Source organism: Cavia porcellus, unplaced genomic scaffold (assembly GCF_034190915.1).
Source record: "Cavia porcellus strain 051 isolate PalLab524CR breed Dunkin Hartley unplaced genomic scaffold, mCavPor4.1 scaffold_11, whole genome shotgun sequence".
NCBI lineage: Eukaryota > Metazoa > Chordata > Mammalia > Rodentia > Caviidae > Cavia > Cavia porcellus.
In genome coordinates, this window is record NW_026947494.1 from 82049011 (window position 1) to 82067553 (window position 18543).

Below are 18543 nucleotides of genomic sequence, written 5' to 3' on the forward strand. Positions count from 1 at the left end.
GGCCATACCACAGCTCCATGCCGTAAGTCCCCATGCAGATGCTAAGTCTGAACCACACACCTTGTTCATATATCTGAACAGTCATTAACCAGGTAGGTCACTAAATGAACAATATCTGTAATGTAATGTAAGTACTATGCTTTGGATAAATCTGCCCCAAAATACACATTAAAGGTTTGGTTTCCAGGGTGCTGCTATAAAGAATTGTGGAACACTTAAGAATTGTGGAATTGTTCCATACCTGTGGAACCAGCCTTTTAGGAGATCTTTATGTCATGGGGGAGTATGTGCTTGAGGAGAACTGTCCACCCCTCATCTCTTTTTTGCACTCTCTTGATTCCTGACCACAAGATGAACATCTGAGCTTCGTGATATGCTCCTGTCATAGTTTCTTCTCTCACTGCAGGCCCAGCAGCAGAGTCAGTTATGGGCTGTATTTTGCAAATTATGAGCCAAAATAAATCCTTTCTCTTTAAAAGTTGATTGTCTCATCTGGTGTTATGGTAAGGACAAGCTGACTAACAAAGCAAGTAACCTGAAGGATCCCATCTGGAATAAATGTTTTATGTTCATTCCAGAAACAGTTGGCAGCTAGCTCAACAAATAGATGCTTCCCTTGCCCCTTAAAGCAGTGATTTCCAGTCTTGGCTGCACACCCTGAAAGATTTTTTTTAAAACAGACTAAAACCAAGTAAAATAAAACAGAATAAAGCCAATCAAAACAAAACAGTGAAAGTGATACAGGACTTCAAAATAGGATAGTAGAAAATCAACAATTGCTACCACATGCCTCTTGTTATCTTCAAAATTGTTGTTCGTATCATCAGACATAGTAAAATCAAACAACAGAATGGAATAAAACCAATCAAAATAGAATACTGAATAAAGCAAAACGGTAAAATGGAACAAAACAGTGAGAAAGAACATATTGGATTTCAAGAACAAGATAGAAGAAAATCTCCCATAGTTGCTGTATTGCATGTTGTTATCCTCAAAATAAATGCTCAGACTACTGACTTTAGGCCTTAAAGTTGATCAGACAATACAAGCATTAAGTTATTTTTGTACCTCAGTTCGTATCAGCTCAGTCTGTGTTCTGAATAGCTGGTTGCTTACAGGGAGTAGGAGTGGAGGACTTGGCTCTTCTTGTGTCCCAGCCATGCTCCAGCTGGCTCACCAGAAAGGGCAAATTGGCCTAGAATCTTCTTAAAGTTATTAATGCCAAGAGCCATCTGTCTCCAGACATTTCAATTTCAGAGGATTTCGTCTTGGATTTCGGAAATCCCAAGTCAGTGACCAAATGGTCAGTGTGGTAATGTTATTATTTATTTGTTTACTTTTGTTTCAGGAACTGTTGACATTCAGTGATGTGGCCATTGATTTCTCCCCAGAAGAGTGGGAATGTCTGGACGCTGTTCAGCAGAATATGTATAGGGATGTGATGTTGGAGACTTACGGAAACCTGATCTCCCTGGGTAAGGATAAATTCCCTACAGAATGCCTTCTTAACCATCAATCATTAATTTGCCTCCTTTTTAGAATACCTGTAGGCAGCTTCTGCTTTGTGAGAATGGTTTCAGATTCCTGCTTTCAAAGCAGACGTGGACTTTGATACAGACAGGAAAATTTTCACATCATTCTTGTCTTTTGCTTCCATTTTATTTGAAGTATCATATATCTTTCACTTTAGATTAATAGTAGTATTAGAAATTTGAGGACATAAAATATTATTGCTATATCTTATACTCTAAATTCTCCCTTTTAGTTCTGAGTTAGTAGTAGTTGAAAATGCAGTTCAGGATATACAAATTGAAACTTGCCCACAAATTCTAGTGAGTCTGTATGCAAATATAATTTGGAGTTACAGTTTTCTAGAATGTCCCATTATGTCTTTTCTATTTTGAGTACAGTACTAGGGGAGAAATAAGAGTAGTTTGGAGAAATCTCAAAGCAAGTGTGATGTGTGGTTTTCTAATCAACAGGTTTTGCTGGCTCTACACCTAAGCTGATCACCTTTCTAGAGCACAGGAAAGAGCCATGCAGTGTACAGAAACAAGAGACACTGGATGTATGCCCAGGTAGGTGGGAATAAATGAAGCAGAGAAACCACTTGAGAACTCCAAAAGTAATCTGGGTTTTAAAATGTTTATTCCAGAAGCACTGTTCCAATAGAAATGATTTTTCAGAAGCAGAGAGTACATTTGCTGTCATAGGAAGACATCTCCAGCCCATATTCATGATCTCTCAGGACATTCATAATGACAGCCCAAGTCTTTCCCTTCAGCCATGAGCTTCATGATCTGAGTAGCTTTTTTTTTTTTTTTTTTAATTGGTACCGGGGATCGCATTCACAACCGCCTGCTTGCAAGGCAGGTGCTTATACCGCTGAGCTAAATCCCTAGCCCCTGATCTGAGTAGCTTTTTATTGCTTTTGGTTTCTCAAAAAATTTGCACATTTAAAACGCTTCCATGTTAATACATCGTACTATACTAATGACATCATAAAGAAATTTCTGTGATATCATATACATACTTATTAAATAGTGAATATTGTTGTATCTTATGAATGATTATAGTTCATATTCTTTAATTTTACCATGATACAGTGACTTAGAGATTCAAAATATCTACTTCTCATGGATGTATGATAATAGCTGAAAACTAGTTATCAAGAATGATTTTTAGAATTGTATATCAAATTTTATTCAGGATTTTATTAAGTATTCTTTCTTGTTTTGCAATTGCATTCTCTTGGTTTTTGTTTTCTTTTTGTTTTGCTTTGCTTTGTGTTTTTTTTTTTTTTTTTTTTTTTTTTGAGACATTTTGCTATGTAGTTGACATAGTCTTTAAACTCACTATGTAGCCCAGGCTGGCCTCGAACTCAAAACAGTCTTCGTACTTTAGCCTCCCAAGTGCTGGGATTACAAGCATTGCACTACCACACTCAGCATGCAGTTCTGTTTTCTATATTTCATTTCTTAGATTCTTTCACATCAGTTAATAATCTTTTCTTTCTTTCTTTCCTTCTTTTTCTTCTTTTTTTTTTTTTTTTTTTTTTGGTACCAAGGATCGAATTCTTGACCTTGTGCTTGCCGGGCAGGCACTTAGGCCATTGAGCTAAATCCCTGGCCCAGTGTTTTCATTTTTTAACCTTTGTGTTTTATCATATATAGAAAGAGTGAATGACAGTTTCATCTTTATGTAACATTAGTCTTTGTTTCTTGGGACAGTTTTTCCTTTGATGTGTATTTTGTGTGATATTATTAGGGCCACTCTTTTTTCTTATCTGGTCAGTTTTGCGTGAAAAATCATAGCTGTCCTTTCAACTTCAGCCTTTTTATGTCTTTAAGTGTTAATTGAATAGTCCTATAGATATTATAGGACATTTGGGTTTTTTTAGTTTTTTTTCATTATCCAATTTATTCTTATTAAGGTGTTTAATCCATTTATATTAAAGAAATTACTGGAAATAAATTAATATTACTCTTTTCTTAATTGCTTTCTGAATTTTTTAGAATTTTTTTCGACTAGGTTCATTGCTTTAATTTATCTCATTTTAGTGTCATACTTTAATTTGTTTCCATATCCTTTTGATGCATTTATTGTTATCACTGTGGGGTTTTTTGGGGTTTTTTTTTGTCTTTTTCATTTTTATCGGTACCAGGGATTGAACTCACGACTGCCTGCTTGCAAGGCAGGCGCTTATGCCGCTGAGCTAAATCCCCAGCCCCATACTGTGGGGATTTTATGGAAGCATGTTAAACATGCAACCAGTTTATTTTAAACTGGTAAGAAATTAAACTTTATCCATCTAATAACTTGTCTTTGCATCATCCCTCAAGGTGACATTACTGGTATCAAAGTTTTTTATGTTACATATCTGTTAACAGATCTGTTAGCCCCAGTTAAATCTCCAAGATATTTATGATAATTTTTATGCTTTTGGTTTTCAAACTACATAGCAAACATGTTTTACACACATTTATTACAGTACTATAGAATTCTATGTGTATGTTTCTTTGTTTCAGAAAGCTTTAAAATTAGTTACATTTTGCATTGTTAAGCATCATTGTTGATGGGGCTGGGGATTTAGCTCAGTGCAGTTTCTTTCCCTTTCATGGTTTCTATTGTAGATTTTGGATCTTAATTATGCTTTCAGTTTTTTACACTAAAAAGACAATACAGTATTTACACATGTGAGTATGATTTATTTCACTCATGACTATGGTCTCTAATTGCATCCATTTATCTGTAAAGGTCTCGAGCTTACTCTTCTTTATAGCTGAGTAGTATTCCATTTTTTAAAAAGTACCACCTTTTTTATCCACTTCTCAGTTGATGAGCATTTGAGTTGTTTCCAAGATTTAGTGATTACAAATTGTGCTGCTATAAACATGGGTGCACATATATCACTGTGATATGATGTTTTTAGTCTTCGGGAAAATACCCAGCTGAGTCAATGGGACTTTTAATCCTAGTTGTTGTTTTTTAAATTTTTAAAAAATTTTCTTTCATTTTAAAGAGAAAAAAATCCAGAAAAACCAATAAGCAAACAAACCAGAAAACAAAAACAGAAAAAAAAAATCCCAAAACAACAACATTAAAACCAAATCAAGGAGCAGGGATTTAGCTCAGTGGTGTAAGCATCTGCCTGGCAAGTGAAAGGTTGTGAGTTCGATCCCTGGTACCAAAAAAAAAAAAAAAGCAAATCAACAATAGCAACAACAAAAAACAGAAGTGATATAAGTTGTCAAAAGAAGATAAGAATTTTTTTTTTTATTTTGAAAGTATACAACAGAACAAGTCAGAATAAAGCCAACTAAGATCGTACAATGAAATTGGTACAGAACTTCACAACAGGTTACCGGGATAACAGTAATAGGTATCACAGTATATTTTGTTATCTTTATAATAGTTGTTCTTTCAATCCTGTATATCAAAATGAGATGAAATATAGAACACTATAGAACTTATCAAAACAGAATACTGAATAGAGCAGTACCATTAATCAGAAAAGAGCAAAACAGTAATAAAAATATTTGCCTTCAAAGAAATGGTAGAAGGAAGTCCCCCTTATTTGCTATAGTCAACCTCCCAGGAGATGCTCAGATTTCTGGTTCCCATTTGCTAATGAGCGGACAGGAGAAGGAGGGTTGGGGAAGTGGGATGTTTGACTCTAGGTCGTGCACCAGAAGATTCACTATTGCTTAGCAGGGAGGCAGGCTGGTTGCTTGGTTTCCCAGCTTCATAAGTTCCAACATGGTGTGGATCTCAGAAGTCACTGGTGGTTCTCCCCCTGGAGGGGCCGTAGTCTGTCACACCACAGCCACTTACCAGGGAGATGAGCTGCTTGCTAATAGTTGCTCAAGTTAATTTTAGTTTTTTGAGGAAGTTGAGCTTTTTGAATTTGGATCTTTTTCTTTCTTCATAATTGCCTGTTTCTCAGCCATTATTTTTTACTGACTTGCTCAGCTGCACAGTCCTTTTTTCTCTTTATAGTTTTTTTTTCTTCGTAGGTATTCTTATTTTCCAAGTTTCATTTAGTTTTCTTTGTTCTTTAGCTCATGAAGCATTTTTCAAATGATTATTTTGAATTCTTCATGTAATTCACAAATCTTTTCCTCAGTGTCTTTTTCTGTTTTTTCATTCATTGATTAGATTGTACTTCTCTGCTTCCTTGTTCATGCTGTGTTATGTTAGAGAGTTAGCCATCTAGAAACCAACTTGCAGTGGGTTAGTATAGTCATTACTGCAAAAGGCATGAAAGTTGCTAAAATATATGGAAAGTAACACTGGGTGTTACTCAGTTTTAGTGAATATTTAGTGTGTATTTGCTTAGTATAAATGAGGCTTTGTGTTTGATCTCCAGTATCCCTAAACGAAGCATAATGTCAATAATCTATGTAGTCAATAATAATAGAATTAACAGTAGTTGTATCATTATTTCAAAGTAGTTAGTATGTGATATAAAGCATTAACATTCTTTCAAAAAAAGAAAACAATAATAATCTTTTCAAAGAACTGAGATAAACTATTAATATAAATGAAACAAAGTAGCATATATTGTGCTTCCCCAAAAATAAGATCTAGCTTAAAATTAATCAGGCTTGAAAACTAGAGATAAAAAAATACCAGCCCAAATCAACCTTTTTGTTTTGTATTGCTTTTTTGTGCTGAGGCTTGAAAATTCTTTGGTCCAGCATCCATTTTACAGAAGGAGCCACAGTGTTGCTTACCGACACCCTTCCCCACCGCCCCCCGCAATCCAGGTATCGACATAGAGAGAATTGCAGGCTGCTGCAGTGTTACCTTTATGGTAGTAAATTCAACAACAGCAATGGCATAAATGTCAACTGGATATTGGCAAACTCTAGGAACTACTCATGAACAGCCTTTTACCGAAACAAAGGAGCTCTGATTTTAGTGAAGGCAGTTAGGCCCCCTTACATTGACCTACAGTGATTCAGAGCACTGACGTCTGCTGGATGTTGGCAGCAGTGTCAGACTGCAAACATATCATTAGACTATATGTCTTCTTCAGAACCACACCCTCTGACCATTACTGTCACCAAATCTGGCCTCCACACAACAGAACTAAGAAACCATCATCTTTTTAGTCTGCGACCAGGCCTCCCAGAGCTACTCAGGAGATCCCCATTAATATCTCCCTCTCTAAGCCCATCTCCCAAGGCTTTCTCTCACCTTGTCTCTGTAGCAGGGTATCCCTTAATTCCTGAAGCAATAGTCTCCTGGGGACTGGCTTCATATTTGATCTGCTCAGTTCTGTTGGTTAGCACCTCTGTTGCCTTCACTGTGGAGAAGTCAGGGATTGCAGGCACACCGTTCTGGGTCTTCCTGACACCGGCAGCTGAAGGAGAGGCATGTGTTCCCTTTTTCCTCATGGGTCCGGCTGGAACAGTACTCTGTGGTGTGATGGTTACACGATTTTATTCATATGTGGAATCTAAAAAAAAGTTGATCTCATGTATAAAGTAAAAGGGTGTTTACTAGGGTCCATGGTTGTTTGGGGAAAAATTATGTGGATATTAGCCATAGTCTACAAATTTTTAGTTAGCTAAGTCATAAGAAGTTTAAGAGATAGTATAAAACATAGGAAGTATATTTTTTGAGAAATGCCAAGAGAATAGTGTTACTAGCACAAAAGTTATTGTGTTTAGTAATCTTTGTTTTTATTTTTTTTATTTTTTGGTACCAAGGATCAAACTTACAATCTTGCACTTGCCACGCAAGGCCTTTGCCACTAAGCTAAATCCCTGGCCCCCATAATGTTTGTTTTTAATTAGCTAGATTTAGACAGTTCATTATCCATACACTTCAAAACATTATGATTAACATGGTAAATATAAATGATTTACCTAATAAAATACTAATTCATAAAAATACAAAGATCATTTTTTTCATCTGTGGATTGGCAACTTTCAGGAAATACAGCAGCCATTGCGCTAAGAACTGTTGGAGACTCAAATCAATTTTCATACATGTGTCTTCTAGGATTTGATTTGTGTTTTTCCAGTTAAAAAGGTAATAAGACCTCATTTTCTATTTTAGAGCTATTGACTTGTGCCTGGCACTGCCATCTTTTGTTACTATAATAAACACCTTTTGTTTCAGCCGTCCTGAGCTGTTCATCCTCACATCCATGATTTCTCACACCATTAGACAGAGAGCCAGTTTCAGAATGCCCCATGAAACCAGAAATGTCTCTACGTGTTCCACTAACTTGTTTGAGTCTTGTGGGAGAAAAAAGGGATTATTCCTAATTATACTGTAGTTACCAGGAGGACATAGAGCTGTGTTAGACAAAAGTCAACTTTTCTCAGTAACTTCATTTCTACTAATATGTGACTGTCATTAGTCTAATGGTTACCTACAATACTATGTATACTTACCTGTTTTGGGGGATTTCGACAAAGGTAATTTTTCTATTATATTATTGTAAAGTCCATATATCTCTGTAGGGAAGAGAGGGCTTTGTGTTGAACATTCTTCTATCTTATTTATAACTAGTAACTATATATATGGTAACTTTTGGGTTTTCTTTTGTTTTTCAAACCTTGGATTGGGAGTAACTTGGTCTGTGAGTGTTCCACAGAATGAGCAAATGTTTCTAATAAATTTTAACTTGATAAATGAATGATGCCTTGCAATACAAGTAGTATGTCATGCTAAATGTCACATGATCACAACTGATTCTTCACTTTCTCTGTCTTGGTCTCTCACTACTTTGAATTATGAATGGAATTAATTAGTCTTGCATTCCAAAGTTTTACTGTATATTATTATATTATTAGAATATCATATATGTATTATTTATCATATATATGGTAAATAATATATAAATATATATTAATATATATATTATTTACCATACTGAATATATATATATATATATTCAGTTGAACACAGGGCCCTCACACTGAGCTATTTTTTTTTGAGAGGGTCCCACTGATTTCACAGTTGGGCTCTAGAGTTGCAGTCTATCTGTTTTAGTTTTACTGAGCCAGTGAGATTATAAGAATGCATTACCATACCCAACCTTGATATAATTTTATATATTAAACTATATTCACCAGTCTCCTATATGACATAATTTGTTTTTTATTTCTTTCAGCTATGTCTTCTCATTTTGCCCAAGGTGTTTCATCAGAACAGGGCAGAAAATATTCATTTCAAAACATGACAAAGGGAAGGCACAGTTTTTGTGGTCATGACAACTTACACTTCAAAAAAGAATGGGAAAATGTGGACAAATATGAAGATCAGAATGCATATTATAATGATTGTAACAAGTTTGTTATGACAAAAGAAAGCACAGCCTTCATTGCCAACAGAGATGAACATACAGCATTTCAGAAAAAAACTAAGTTTGTACCTGCTGCTGTTAAAGATCCATGTGTTTTTGTAAATGAGCATTCACATCAAATTTTGAAACACGCCTTTTCCCTCAAAGGAAATTCAGGAAATCTAACAATGAGACCAGCCCATGCCTCAGTACATCACTTGAAAAATATTAAATATAGCACTGGATTAAATTTTGAACCGTTGATTTTGGTAGATAATAAATTTAAAAGTGAAGAACAAATTCCTAAATATAATCAGTTTGGTTCTTTCCTGGAAAGTTTATTCTGTAATCAACAAATGCATCTTCCTAATACTAAGATAAACAATTTTCATGAATATGGAAAGTTATTTACCCATCCATTATGCCCCAATAAAAATCTAGATATAAGAATCTACAGTTGTAAAGAATGTGGTAAAGCTTTTAAAAGTTCTTCAAATCTTACTAGACATGAGAAGATTCATAATGGAGAAAAACCTTACAAATGTAATGAATGTGGGAAAGCCTTTAATAATTACGCATACCTCAGTCAGCATCAGAGGATCCATAATGGAGAAAAGCTGTATAGATGTGAAGAATGTGGCAAAGCCTTTAACTGGTTTTCACGCCTTACTCTGCATCAGAGAATTCATACTGGAGAGAAGCCATACAAATGTGAAGAATGTGGCAAAGCCTTTAACTGTCGTTCACACCTCACTCGCCATCAGAGAATTCACACTGGTGAAAAACCCTACAAATGTGAAAAATGTGGCAAATTCTTCACTCATAGTTCAAATCTTACACAACATCAGAGGATTCATACCGGAGAGAAACCTTATAAATGTAACGAATGTGGCAAAGCCTTTAACAAGCGCTCAAACCTCTCTTTACATCAGAGAGTTCATATTAGAGAGAACACATACAAATGTGAAGAATGTGGTAGAACCTTTGGTACTTGGTCTACCCTTTCTTTACACCATAGAATTCATGATGGAGAGAAACTTTACAAATGCAAAGAATGTGGGAAAGCCTTTAGCTATTCTTCTGTCCTTAGTCGACATCAGAGAATTCATACGGGAGAGAAACCTTACAAATGTAAAGAATGTGGTAAAGACTTCAGACATGATATAAGCCTCACTCGACATCATAGAATTCATAGTGGAGAGAAGCCCTACAAATGCAAGGAGTGTGGTAAATCCTTTATTCGGTGCTCACATCTCACTCAGCACAAGAGAATTCACACATGATAGAATGTTTTCAAATGCATTCAGTCGCATAAACCTTTGACTTTCCTACTGTGTTTAGTAAATATTTGAGAATTCTTAATGGAGAGAAACCATATGAATGTAATGAATGGCAGCATTTCAAATGGCTCACCTTAACAACAGAAAACTCATGCCAATGGCGAGAATACTTTCCAAGTGAGAGAACTCTTATACATGATACTGGATGAAAATTAAAGTTATAAAGGAAATTTCTCAAACTCATGAGTAATTGAAACTACAAATGTAAAGAATGTGACAAGACCTTTAATGGAAGTTCAGACCTAATTCAACATGAACCCAGGGCCATTAAACTTCAGATACTTTGGACACAACGAGAGTGTTACACTTTTAAGTTATTTATTTCTCATTTTTGAAATTACGATTTTGTAAGTGTAATAATAAGCCAGAGATGTTTGAGTCATGAATTTCAAGTTATGAAATTTTCTCAATTACTTTGCTCATATCACCTTTAGGCCTAAAATACATACAGAGATGACAATTTACACTTATGAGATACACAAACCTTAAAATCTAATTGTAATTTTTACAGATAATGGAACTAGAAATATTTATTATAGATGAGTTTGTAAGTTTCTTTTTATCTATTGATAAGTAATGGGAATTTGTGAAACAAAAGTTTATTTTAAATAAGTTAGCAAACCAGAAACCTTATATATGTGAAAACATATCCAAACTGAATTTATCCATATCAAATGTCATGGTTCCTGCTCTATACAGTCTATGCTATAAAGTTCAGGCTGGCCTGGAGCTCACTTTGTAGCCCAGGCTGGTCTTGAACTCACAATGATCTCCTCTCTCAGCATCCTGAGTGCTGGGATTACAGGAGTATGCCACCATGTCTGGCTAATGAAAGACCTTAACAGGATTAATAGATAAATGTAAAATTTTCTCTCTATGATCTGTTCAGAGATTTTAAGAACTTTTTTTATAAATGTGTTCATCATTTCTTGTTGCTATTCTCTCACCTACTTGGCCACCGCTGGGCAGACTTACCTGGGATGAATTCAAAGGTTAGAAAGGTTCAGACTAAGTTGTCTTAAGCCTGAAATTTAAAAATCCATGGGACACTTGACTTACAAACTCAGTTCATTCACAAGGGCCGGTTGTTAACTCAGTTTGGTTTTAAGTCAAGATTATTTTTCCCATAAAAAATAATGGAAGTACCCATAATGTGTTCCAAACTCCCCAAAGCACTCAACTTTTTACATAATAAAAAGGGTTGTATAATATATGTAATTTAACAGAAACACTACTAATGTTTCTCATTTATTCATCAAAAAGTTACAAATTGTGCCTGGTTTACCACAAAAAGTTTCATACTGTACTCAACATTCAAACTGACATCTTTGGCTTACAGCAAAGGAGAATGAAATGGAAGGTGGTAGTTGTTTGGAAGGAGAGTCCCCTTCCACAAGAGCGTCAGGAATCTGGCTCTCTGGGGTCCTTTTCTGTCCTTGGGAGAGTGTGAAGGCCAGTCACCTGCTTTTGGCTCACAAGGTCTCAACCTTTTCAGAACTAAAAGCTGTTCTAAGATTGTTTCTATCTGTAACACTATTCTTTTTGATTGGGACTGCTTTCTTTGCCTTCCCTTCATCTTTTCTAGCTTTTAGGGCCATTTTGATAATAATCATAATGATTATAAGTGAAGCACTGTCCGAAATCAGCCACAAACACATCTGGGCTCAGACTGACATTTACATGTGCTTTACTGGCATTGTGAGTCTTTTTTTTTTTTGGTACCAGAGATCAAACTCGCCACCTTGCGCTTGCCAGGTGAGCGCTTAACGCCGCAGAGCTAAATCCCTGGCTCTATTGTAAGACTTTGTTTACAAGCACACAAGCGACTGGCATTTGGTTCATAACTCAACCCAGTTTACTCTGTTGCCCATCATAACTTGAGGGTCCACTGTATGAGATTCTATCATTAGGATTTTGTTAAATGCAGACTTTGCACCGATTTATCATTAGTTCAGCGAAATCATTGTTTCTACAACAAAATGCACTTTCTAATGTTCTTTCTAATCAAGGGCCTTGTGGCTTCAAGTAGACTCAGAGCCTTAGAATTGAGGCACATTAGAAACTTGTAGCCCTCTTATGTCACATGAGACAGATGGATTTAGTAGCTGAGACAGGGTTTCCCTTTTTCTGCTGAGGGAATGAGAATCTACCACCACTACCCCATTGTTCTGTTTGGGTTTTTTTGGGTTTGGTTTTTGGTACCAGGAATTGAACTCATGACCTCACACTTGTCCCCGGCACCCCATATTATGGAGGAAAAATAACACCAGACTGGTCAGCAATACAAAATTTAAGTACACATATTTGTAGTTATTATATAGCCTGTGTATATGAAAATTCAGTGCAAGGTTAAGGAAACATTAACTGGTTCGTTTAAAACATGAAGTAACTTGACACTTCGGGGAACCTTAACGGAAAGGAAAGCAAGAAAATAAACTGGAGTTAATTAATATGCTTGAATCTTGCCTCTGCAATCATTATGTAGGGCACTTTGCATAAACCAGCCATTCTCATGGGCAGTGCCATACCCACTATTATATCTGCCTGTTGATCAGTATACACCTCACAGCTTTGCCCTCAGCACATATGTGTCCCAGGTGCAGAAGAGGGTGGTATAGCAACAAGTTCCATCCTGCTTTCTCCTGCCCTCTGTCCCTGAGGTGGTCATAGGAACTAGAATTTCCTTCTGTAAAGCCTCTGTAGATCCCAAGATGACTGTTCCCTCATCTCCCTTTCTCTGAAGAGCTCCTGTGACATGTCCTCCCCATGGCCAGAAGAGGAGCAGGAAAGACCACAGCAACCCTGCCTGGCTGGTACCCTGGTTCATCAGTAGTAGGTCACTTATCCTTTTCCAGGCATATTTCTCCACAACTGCTTGCTTTTATCAATTCAGCATGAAAGTACAACTTTTGCCAGGGTCAGTTGTGTAGCTCAGTGGCACAATGCCTACCTGGCATGTGAAAGTTTGCTAATACCAAAAAAATACACCCAGTTCTTTAGGTTGTTGGGCTTTTTTGTGTGTGTTTTGTTTTGAGTATCAGGGAATGAACTCATAACCTTGTACTTGTCAGGAAGTTGCTTGTGCCACTGAACTAAATTCCCCAGCCTGGGCCTTCGTTTTGAAGTTAACCCATGTGTCCTGCAACTTTGATGAAATAAATGTGATCTACTTTTGTCTCACCAATCGGTATTTTGTTGTCCAATGTCAGTTACAAGCCTGACAGTAGTTAAACTCCCCTTTGCTCACACTCCTTTCAGAGGTAGAGTATGACATCTGTCTCCTTGAGGTTAGCATCCCTCACTGTCCCTTCTCCTGAGACCCACGGGACTCAGGGAGCTGTACTCAGTGTTTGTGGCTCCCAGCCTGCATCCACTATGGGTGGTGCCAAACCCCCCCTTCACCCCGTGCACTATTCTGTCCCTGCAAAGTTACAACCCCTTGAAGAAAGGGACACCCTCTAGCCATGGTGTACTCCTGATCTGCCTCCCACAGAGGCATTTGTAGCGAACTCCTAGGTTTTATTCATCTCCAGTGATCAGCTCAACCACAGGACCAAGAAGCTCTGACCTGGACCCTCCACAGCTGTCCAAGTACCCACCCTCGGGGGATTTAACCAGTCCAGGAGCATATGAGCAGAGCCTACATGGTCCCTGAACCCTGGGTCTCTGGTTTCTTTGCTTTACTGCAGTATCCCATCTTATGTCTGTGCCAGCACCATCTGTATCGGCTCTCTTGAGCTTCTCCACACTGCAGACTTCCTTAGAAGCTAACTCACCACAAGGACCCCAGCAGCCAAACATCTGGTAACAGTGCACATAAGGCCATACACATGCTTGGAAAGGAGTAGTAGTAGCAGTACTAGGGTGATGGCCCCAAGATCATTATCTGTGAGTTGTCCAAGATTTTACATGACTGGTCAGTGTACTGCCAAGGAGATACACACACACACACACACACACACACACACAATTTGGTTGGATTGAGTGTGAGTTTAAAAATTATTTTTATCTTTCTGAGACATGCAGTTTAGGCTGGTCTTGAGCTCACTTTGTAGCTCAGATTGGTTTTGAACTTGCAGTGACCGTTCTGCCACAGCCTCTCAAGTGCTGGAATTACAGCTCTGACTGAGTTTCAATACATTTGTTTTTTACTAATACAAGTTTTAGCTTTGAGTTTTCTTATGAAAAATTGAAATTACCTAAAATTTAGCAAAGAGATGTTCTAGTTAAGAGACTGAATCTTAATGTGTTGTGCTGTCATATTTGAATCTGAAGCATCATATTTATGAACTTTTGAAAACAAAAGATATATACAAAAGTATATAATTTCAAGGTTATATATATATATGCATGCACACATAGATATCCTTTCTCTTGTTTTCATAAATTCATATATTTATGCTTGAACTGGCTGTGATTTTAGCAGAAGCCCTACAAAGTAGGAAATGCACCTTTTTCAGAGCAGGCCAAAAGTTGGTCGGTGGAACATTGCCCCCTGTGCTGATGTGATGGTCAGAAAATTCAAAAGGAACCCTAGGTGAGAATCACTGCCATAGATTGTTGACTCAGGGAATATTCCATTCTTTAGTATTAGTTAGTAGTGTTAGCTATTTCTGATATAGGAATAGATTTGGATTGGGTGCTTTTTCTTTCTTTCTTTCTTTTTTTTTTTTTTTGTCTTTTTCATTTTTTATCAGTACCTGGGATCGAACTCACAACTGCCTGCTCGCAAGGCAGGTGCTTACACCGCTGAGCTAAATCCCCAGCCCCCTTGTTTTTCTTTTAATTTTGTGCTTTTATAGATTCCCAAGTCTTAAACACCAAAAGATGACTATGGTGACAAAAACCAAAACTGCAAAAATAGTGGAAGATCATTCCAAGAGGCCTGGGCAGAGTCATTTGGGGTGACTGAATGCAATGGGAAAGCATTATGTATTGTGCGGAGAGTGTTTTATATCACACATTAACTGTCAGGTGGCACTCTGACACCAACCACAGGAGTGTTGTCAAATGTCGTGAAACTGAAAGGAAAAAGTTTCTTGAAAGGATGTTGAGGAAATGTCATTCCCATATCTTGGGGTTTTTTGGGGGGCAAGGGGACAAGGTATCACTATGTAGTTCTGAATGGACTTGAGCTCACTATGTCGCCCAAGCTGGCCTCAAACTCACGGTGAGCCTCCTGCTTTTTGAATGCTAAAGTTTCAGGTGTGCACCATTGCTCCCAGCCCTAGTAGCTTAGTTTTTGCATCTTTCTAAAACATCATCTGATGGCTGCCAAGTTTTACTGTGCATAGCAAAACATGGTAAACCCCTCTCTGATGTGGATTTTATCAGAATGGCCATGTTGTCTGAAAGTAATTCACTTTTTCATGATTTCCTTTTGGGGACCAAGGTGTGGCAGATTTTGGGGGGCCAACTGTGTGACTTAAACCCCTGCAGTCCCAAAGTTGGTATAAACTTGCTTCAGAACAGGGAGGTACACAGGCACAGGTCCCTGGCCGTGGGTAAAATGCTGATAACTCAGCTCTTCTGAAGCAAGATAGCATCTTCTGAGAATAGTTGTCAAAATACAGGCATTTGAGTTTAGAGAAAATGTGGTTCCTCATTAATCCTTATCTATGCATTTGTAAAGTTACTGTTCCATGAAATGTGTGTTAACCCCCCACCCTGTGCTTCTTGTTAGACAATAAATGTGAGCCAGCCACAGATGTAGTTGAATCATTGCACTACAGGTGAACTCTTACCAGTCTCCCTTGTACCCTGAAATTTGTCTCTTTGTCTTTCTTCCTTCCCAATCATCCCCCGCATAGATATCTGAGGGTCTGATCAGCCTTTGTTGATGTCCAAAACAAAATTTAAATCATGCAGCGTATCTCTGAGCTGTCATTTAGCAGAAATTCTCTTAAAGATTGACTACAGCACAAGGCAAGTGATGTTAGCAGCTCACCACTGTTAACCCATGTGCATGGATGAAAGCACAGATATAAATAATCATACAAGGGGGCTGGGGATTTAGCTCAGCGGCATAAGCACCTGCCTTGCAAGCAGTCAGTCGTGAGTTCGATTTCTGGTACCGATAAAAACGAAAATGACAAAAAAAAATCATGCAAGGCTAGAAGTATTTCTTTCTTGTATTGTTGGTGACATCATGAGGGAAGAGCTGGTGAAACTGGTACCTTCACCTGGAAGAACATGGGGGATCGATATCTACAATGCTGTGATAAGGCTTTTTTGTCACAAGACTGGAAAAAGTGGTTTCAATTACTAGTGATGAGGCACCTTGCATAATGGGAACAACATCTGTTATCATACAGTTTTTGTTAAGGAAGCCAAACATCCAGTCACTCATTTTCATTGTATTTTATGTCAAGAATCTTGTGCCTGAGAAAGCATCAAAAAATTAGATGATATCTTCAAAGATCTCACAAAAAATGGTGAATTACATCATGGCTCATGTTCTTAATTGTTGAATTTCAAGCACTTCTTGATGAGTGATTTTCTTTTCTCATGGCTGAGACAAAATAACTGCCATCCAAACTTAAAGGAGGGAAGGTTTATTTGGCTTAGAGTTTATAGAGGTTTCACTCCACAGTCAGCTGGTTCCAAGGCGGGGTGGGGCATCACACAGTAGAAACAGTTCATGGTAGCCAGAAGACAGCAAAAGCGGCAACGTACAAGTGACAAGCCCACCTCTGCACTTGCACGAACCTTCACTTCTCAGTTCTCTGAGGACCATTGCTGCTGCCCTGTATTTGTCCCTACTGAGGCTGTGTATGGGAAGGATGCTTCTGCCCTCTTTGCATTCTGCCTAGGCTAATGGGATTACTAAGTCAGTGGACTGATTCAGTAATCACATATCCTTAATTTCAGCATCATACACTCTAGACCCACCCACCTCTGAGAAAGCCCCCACCTCTAACTGCACGAAGCTTTGGGGGAACATCTATAGACAAGCCATAACAATGAGCTCCAGGCACAGTATAATGCTATACTTACGTACAATAATACCTGGTGGCTGAAGTAGAGGATGAGTCCTAGAGATATTTGTCATCCACTTGGATGAAATTAGGCTGTTTATGAATGGAAAAGTACAAGAATATTTATAGCTCACTGACATGGCCTGGCTTAACCACCTAATGGGTTTCTGTTTTGACTCTACACTTCAGTGTACTGAGCAAAAAATAAAAAATGAAGGGAAACGGCAGAAAGGATACTTTGTGATATCAAAACATTTGAGAAAAAAGGTTTCTTAGAGCTTTTAAAAATGAGCAGCTGAGGGGCTGGGGATTTAGCTCAGTGGCATAAGTGCCTGCCTTGCAAGCAGGCAGTCGTGAGTTCGATCCCTGGTACCAATAAAAACGAAAAAGACAAAAAAAAAAAAAAATGAGCAGCTGAAGTATTTTCCAAATCTAAAAATGCATTTAGGAAATCCTACAATGCTGGGTGTAGTGGCACAAGCCTGTAATCTCAGCACTCAGGAGGGTGAGGTGGGAGGATTGCTGTGAGTTTGAGGCCATCCTGGGCTACGTGCTGAGTTCAAAATCAGCCTGAGCTATCTAGTGAGACTCTGTCTCAAAGAACCAAGGAAAAAAATCTATAGCATTTGTAGACAGTCCTGTAAACAATCAGGATATTTACAAGGAATTTTCTAGCATTGTAGCAGCTGCAAAGGAGAACTTTAGTGACAGATTTTTATAGTTCCTTAAGATGGAGACAACCTATCTTTTCTTGTCCAAATAAAGCCATGTTTGAAGATCTTGATCCTTCCTACTACAGTGGACCCTACAGGATAGGACAGGACCTTTGGATGTTGAGAAGACTGGGACTAACTGTTTACCTCCTAGCCCACCTCTGCACTTGCACGAACCTTCACTTCTCAGTTCTCTGAGGACCATTGCTGCTGCCCTGTATTTGTCCCTACTGAGGCTGTGTATGGGAAGGATGCTTCTCCTTCCGGAGGCCTGACCTTTGTCACTGTGAGTCCCTTTGTGTCTGCAAGAGAAGAAAGACTGGAAGTATGTTACCATGGTCATCAATGGGAGATTCCTCTGGTTGTTGCTCATCTGCTTCCTAGGCAGGAGGGTTGAACCACTGCCTGTGGGGACACCCTTGCACTCAACATGCAGCAGATGAACAGAAAGCAGTGCATCTGGAGTCATTCTTGTTCCAACTCAAACTTGCAGTTTGAGCTAGGTATGATGGCTCATACCTGTAATCCCAGCACTCTGGGAGGCTGTGGCAGGAAGATCATAGTTTAAGCATAACGTGGGCAACTTGTGCATGAGATTGTCCCAAAAGTTTAAAAAGGAGTGGGGATGTAGTCAGTGCTATCTGGGTTCTCTTTCTTCTAAACCCACACACACCTCTCCCTGGCAGACCCAATTGAAACTATCTAACCAT

General features: G+C 38.1%; 1 protein-coding gene across 2 annotated transcripts in view; it reads left to right on the forward strand.

Moving 5' to 3' along the window:
• The window catches only part of LOC100723158 (zinc finger protein 519-like), a 28102-nt gene extending 15499 nt beyond the window's left edge, over positions 1-12603 (forward strand). Inside the window, exons 2-4 of one of the 2 annotated variants that reach the window (XM_013148496.3) lie at positions 1349-1475; positions 1983-2078; positions 8633-12603. In XM_013148496.3, coding sequence (XP_013003950.1) covers positions 1349-1475; positions 1983-2078; positions 8633-10086 — 1677 coding nt within the window. In that variant the 3' untranslated portion in view covers positions 10087-12603. Of the gene's footprint in view, positions 1-1348; positions 1476-1982; positions 2093-8632 lie in introns of those variants that run through there. The other variant, XM_063258549.1, reaches the window with a different exon arrangement.
• Positions 12604-18543: the final 5940 nt, after the last annotated feature.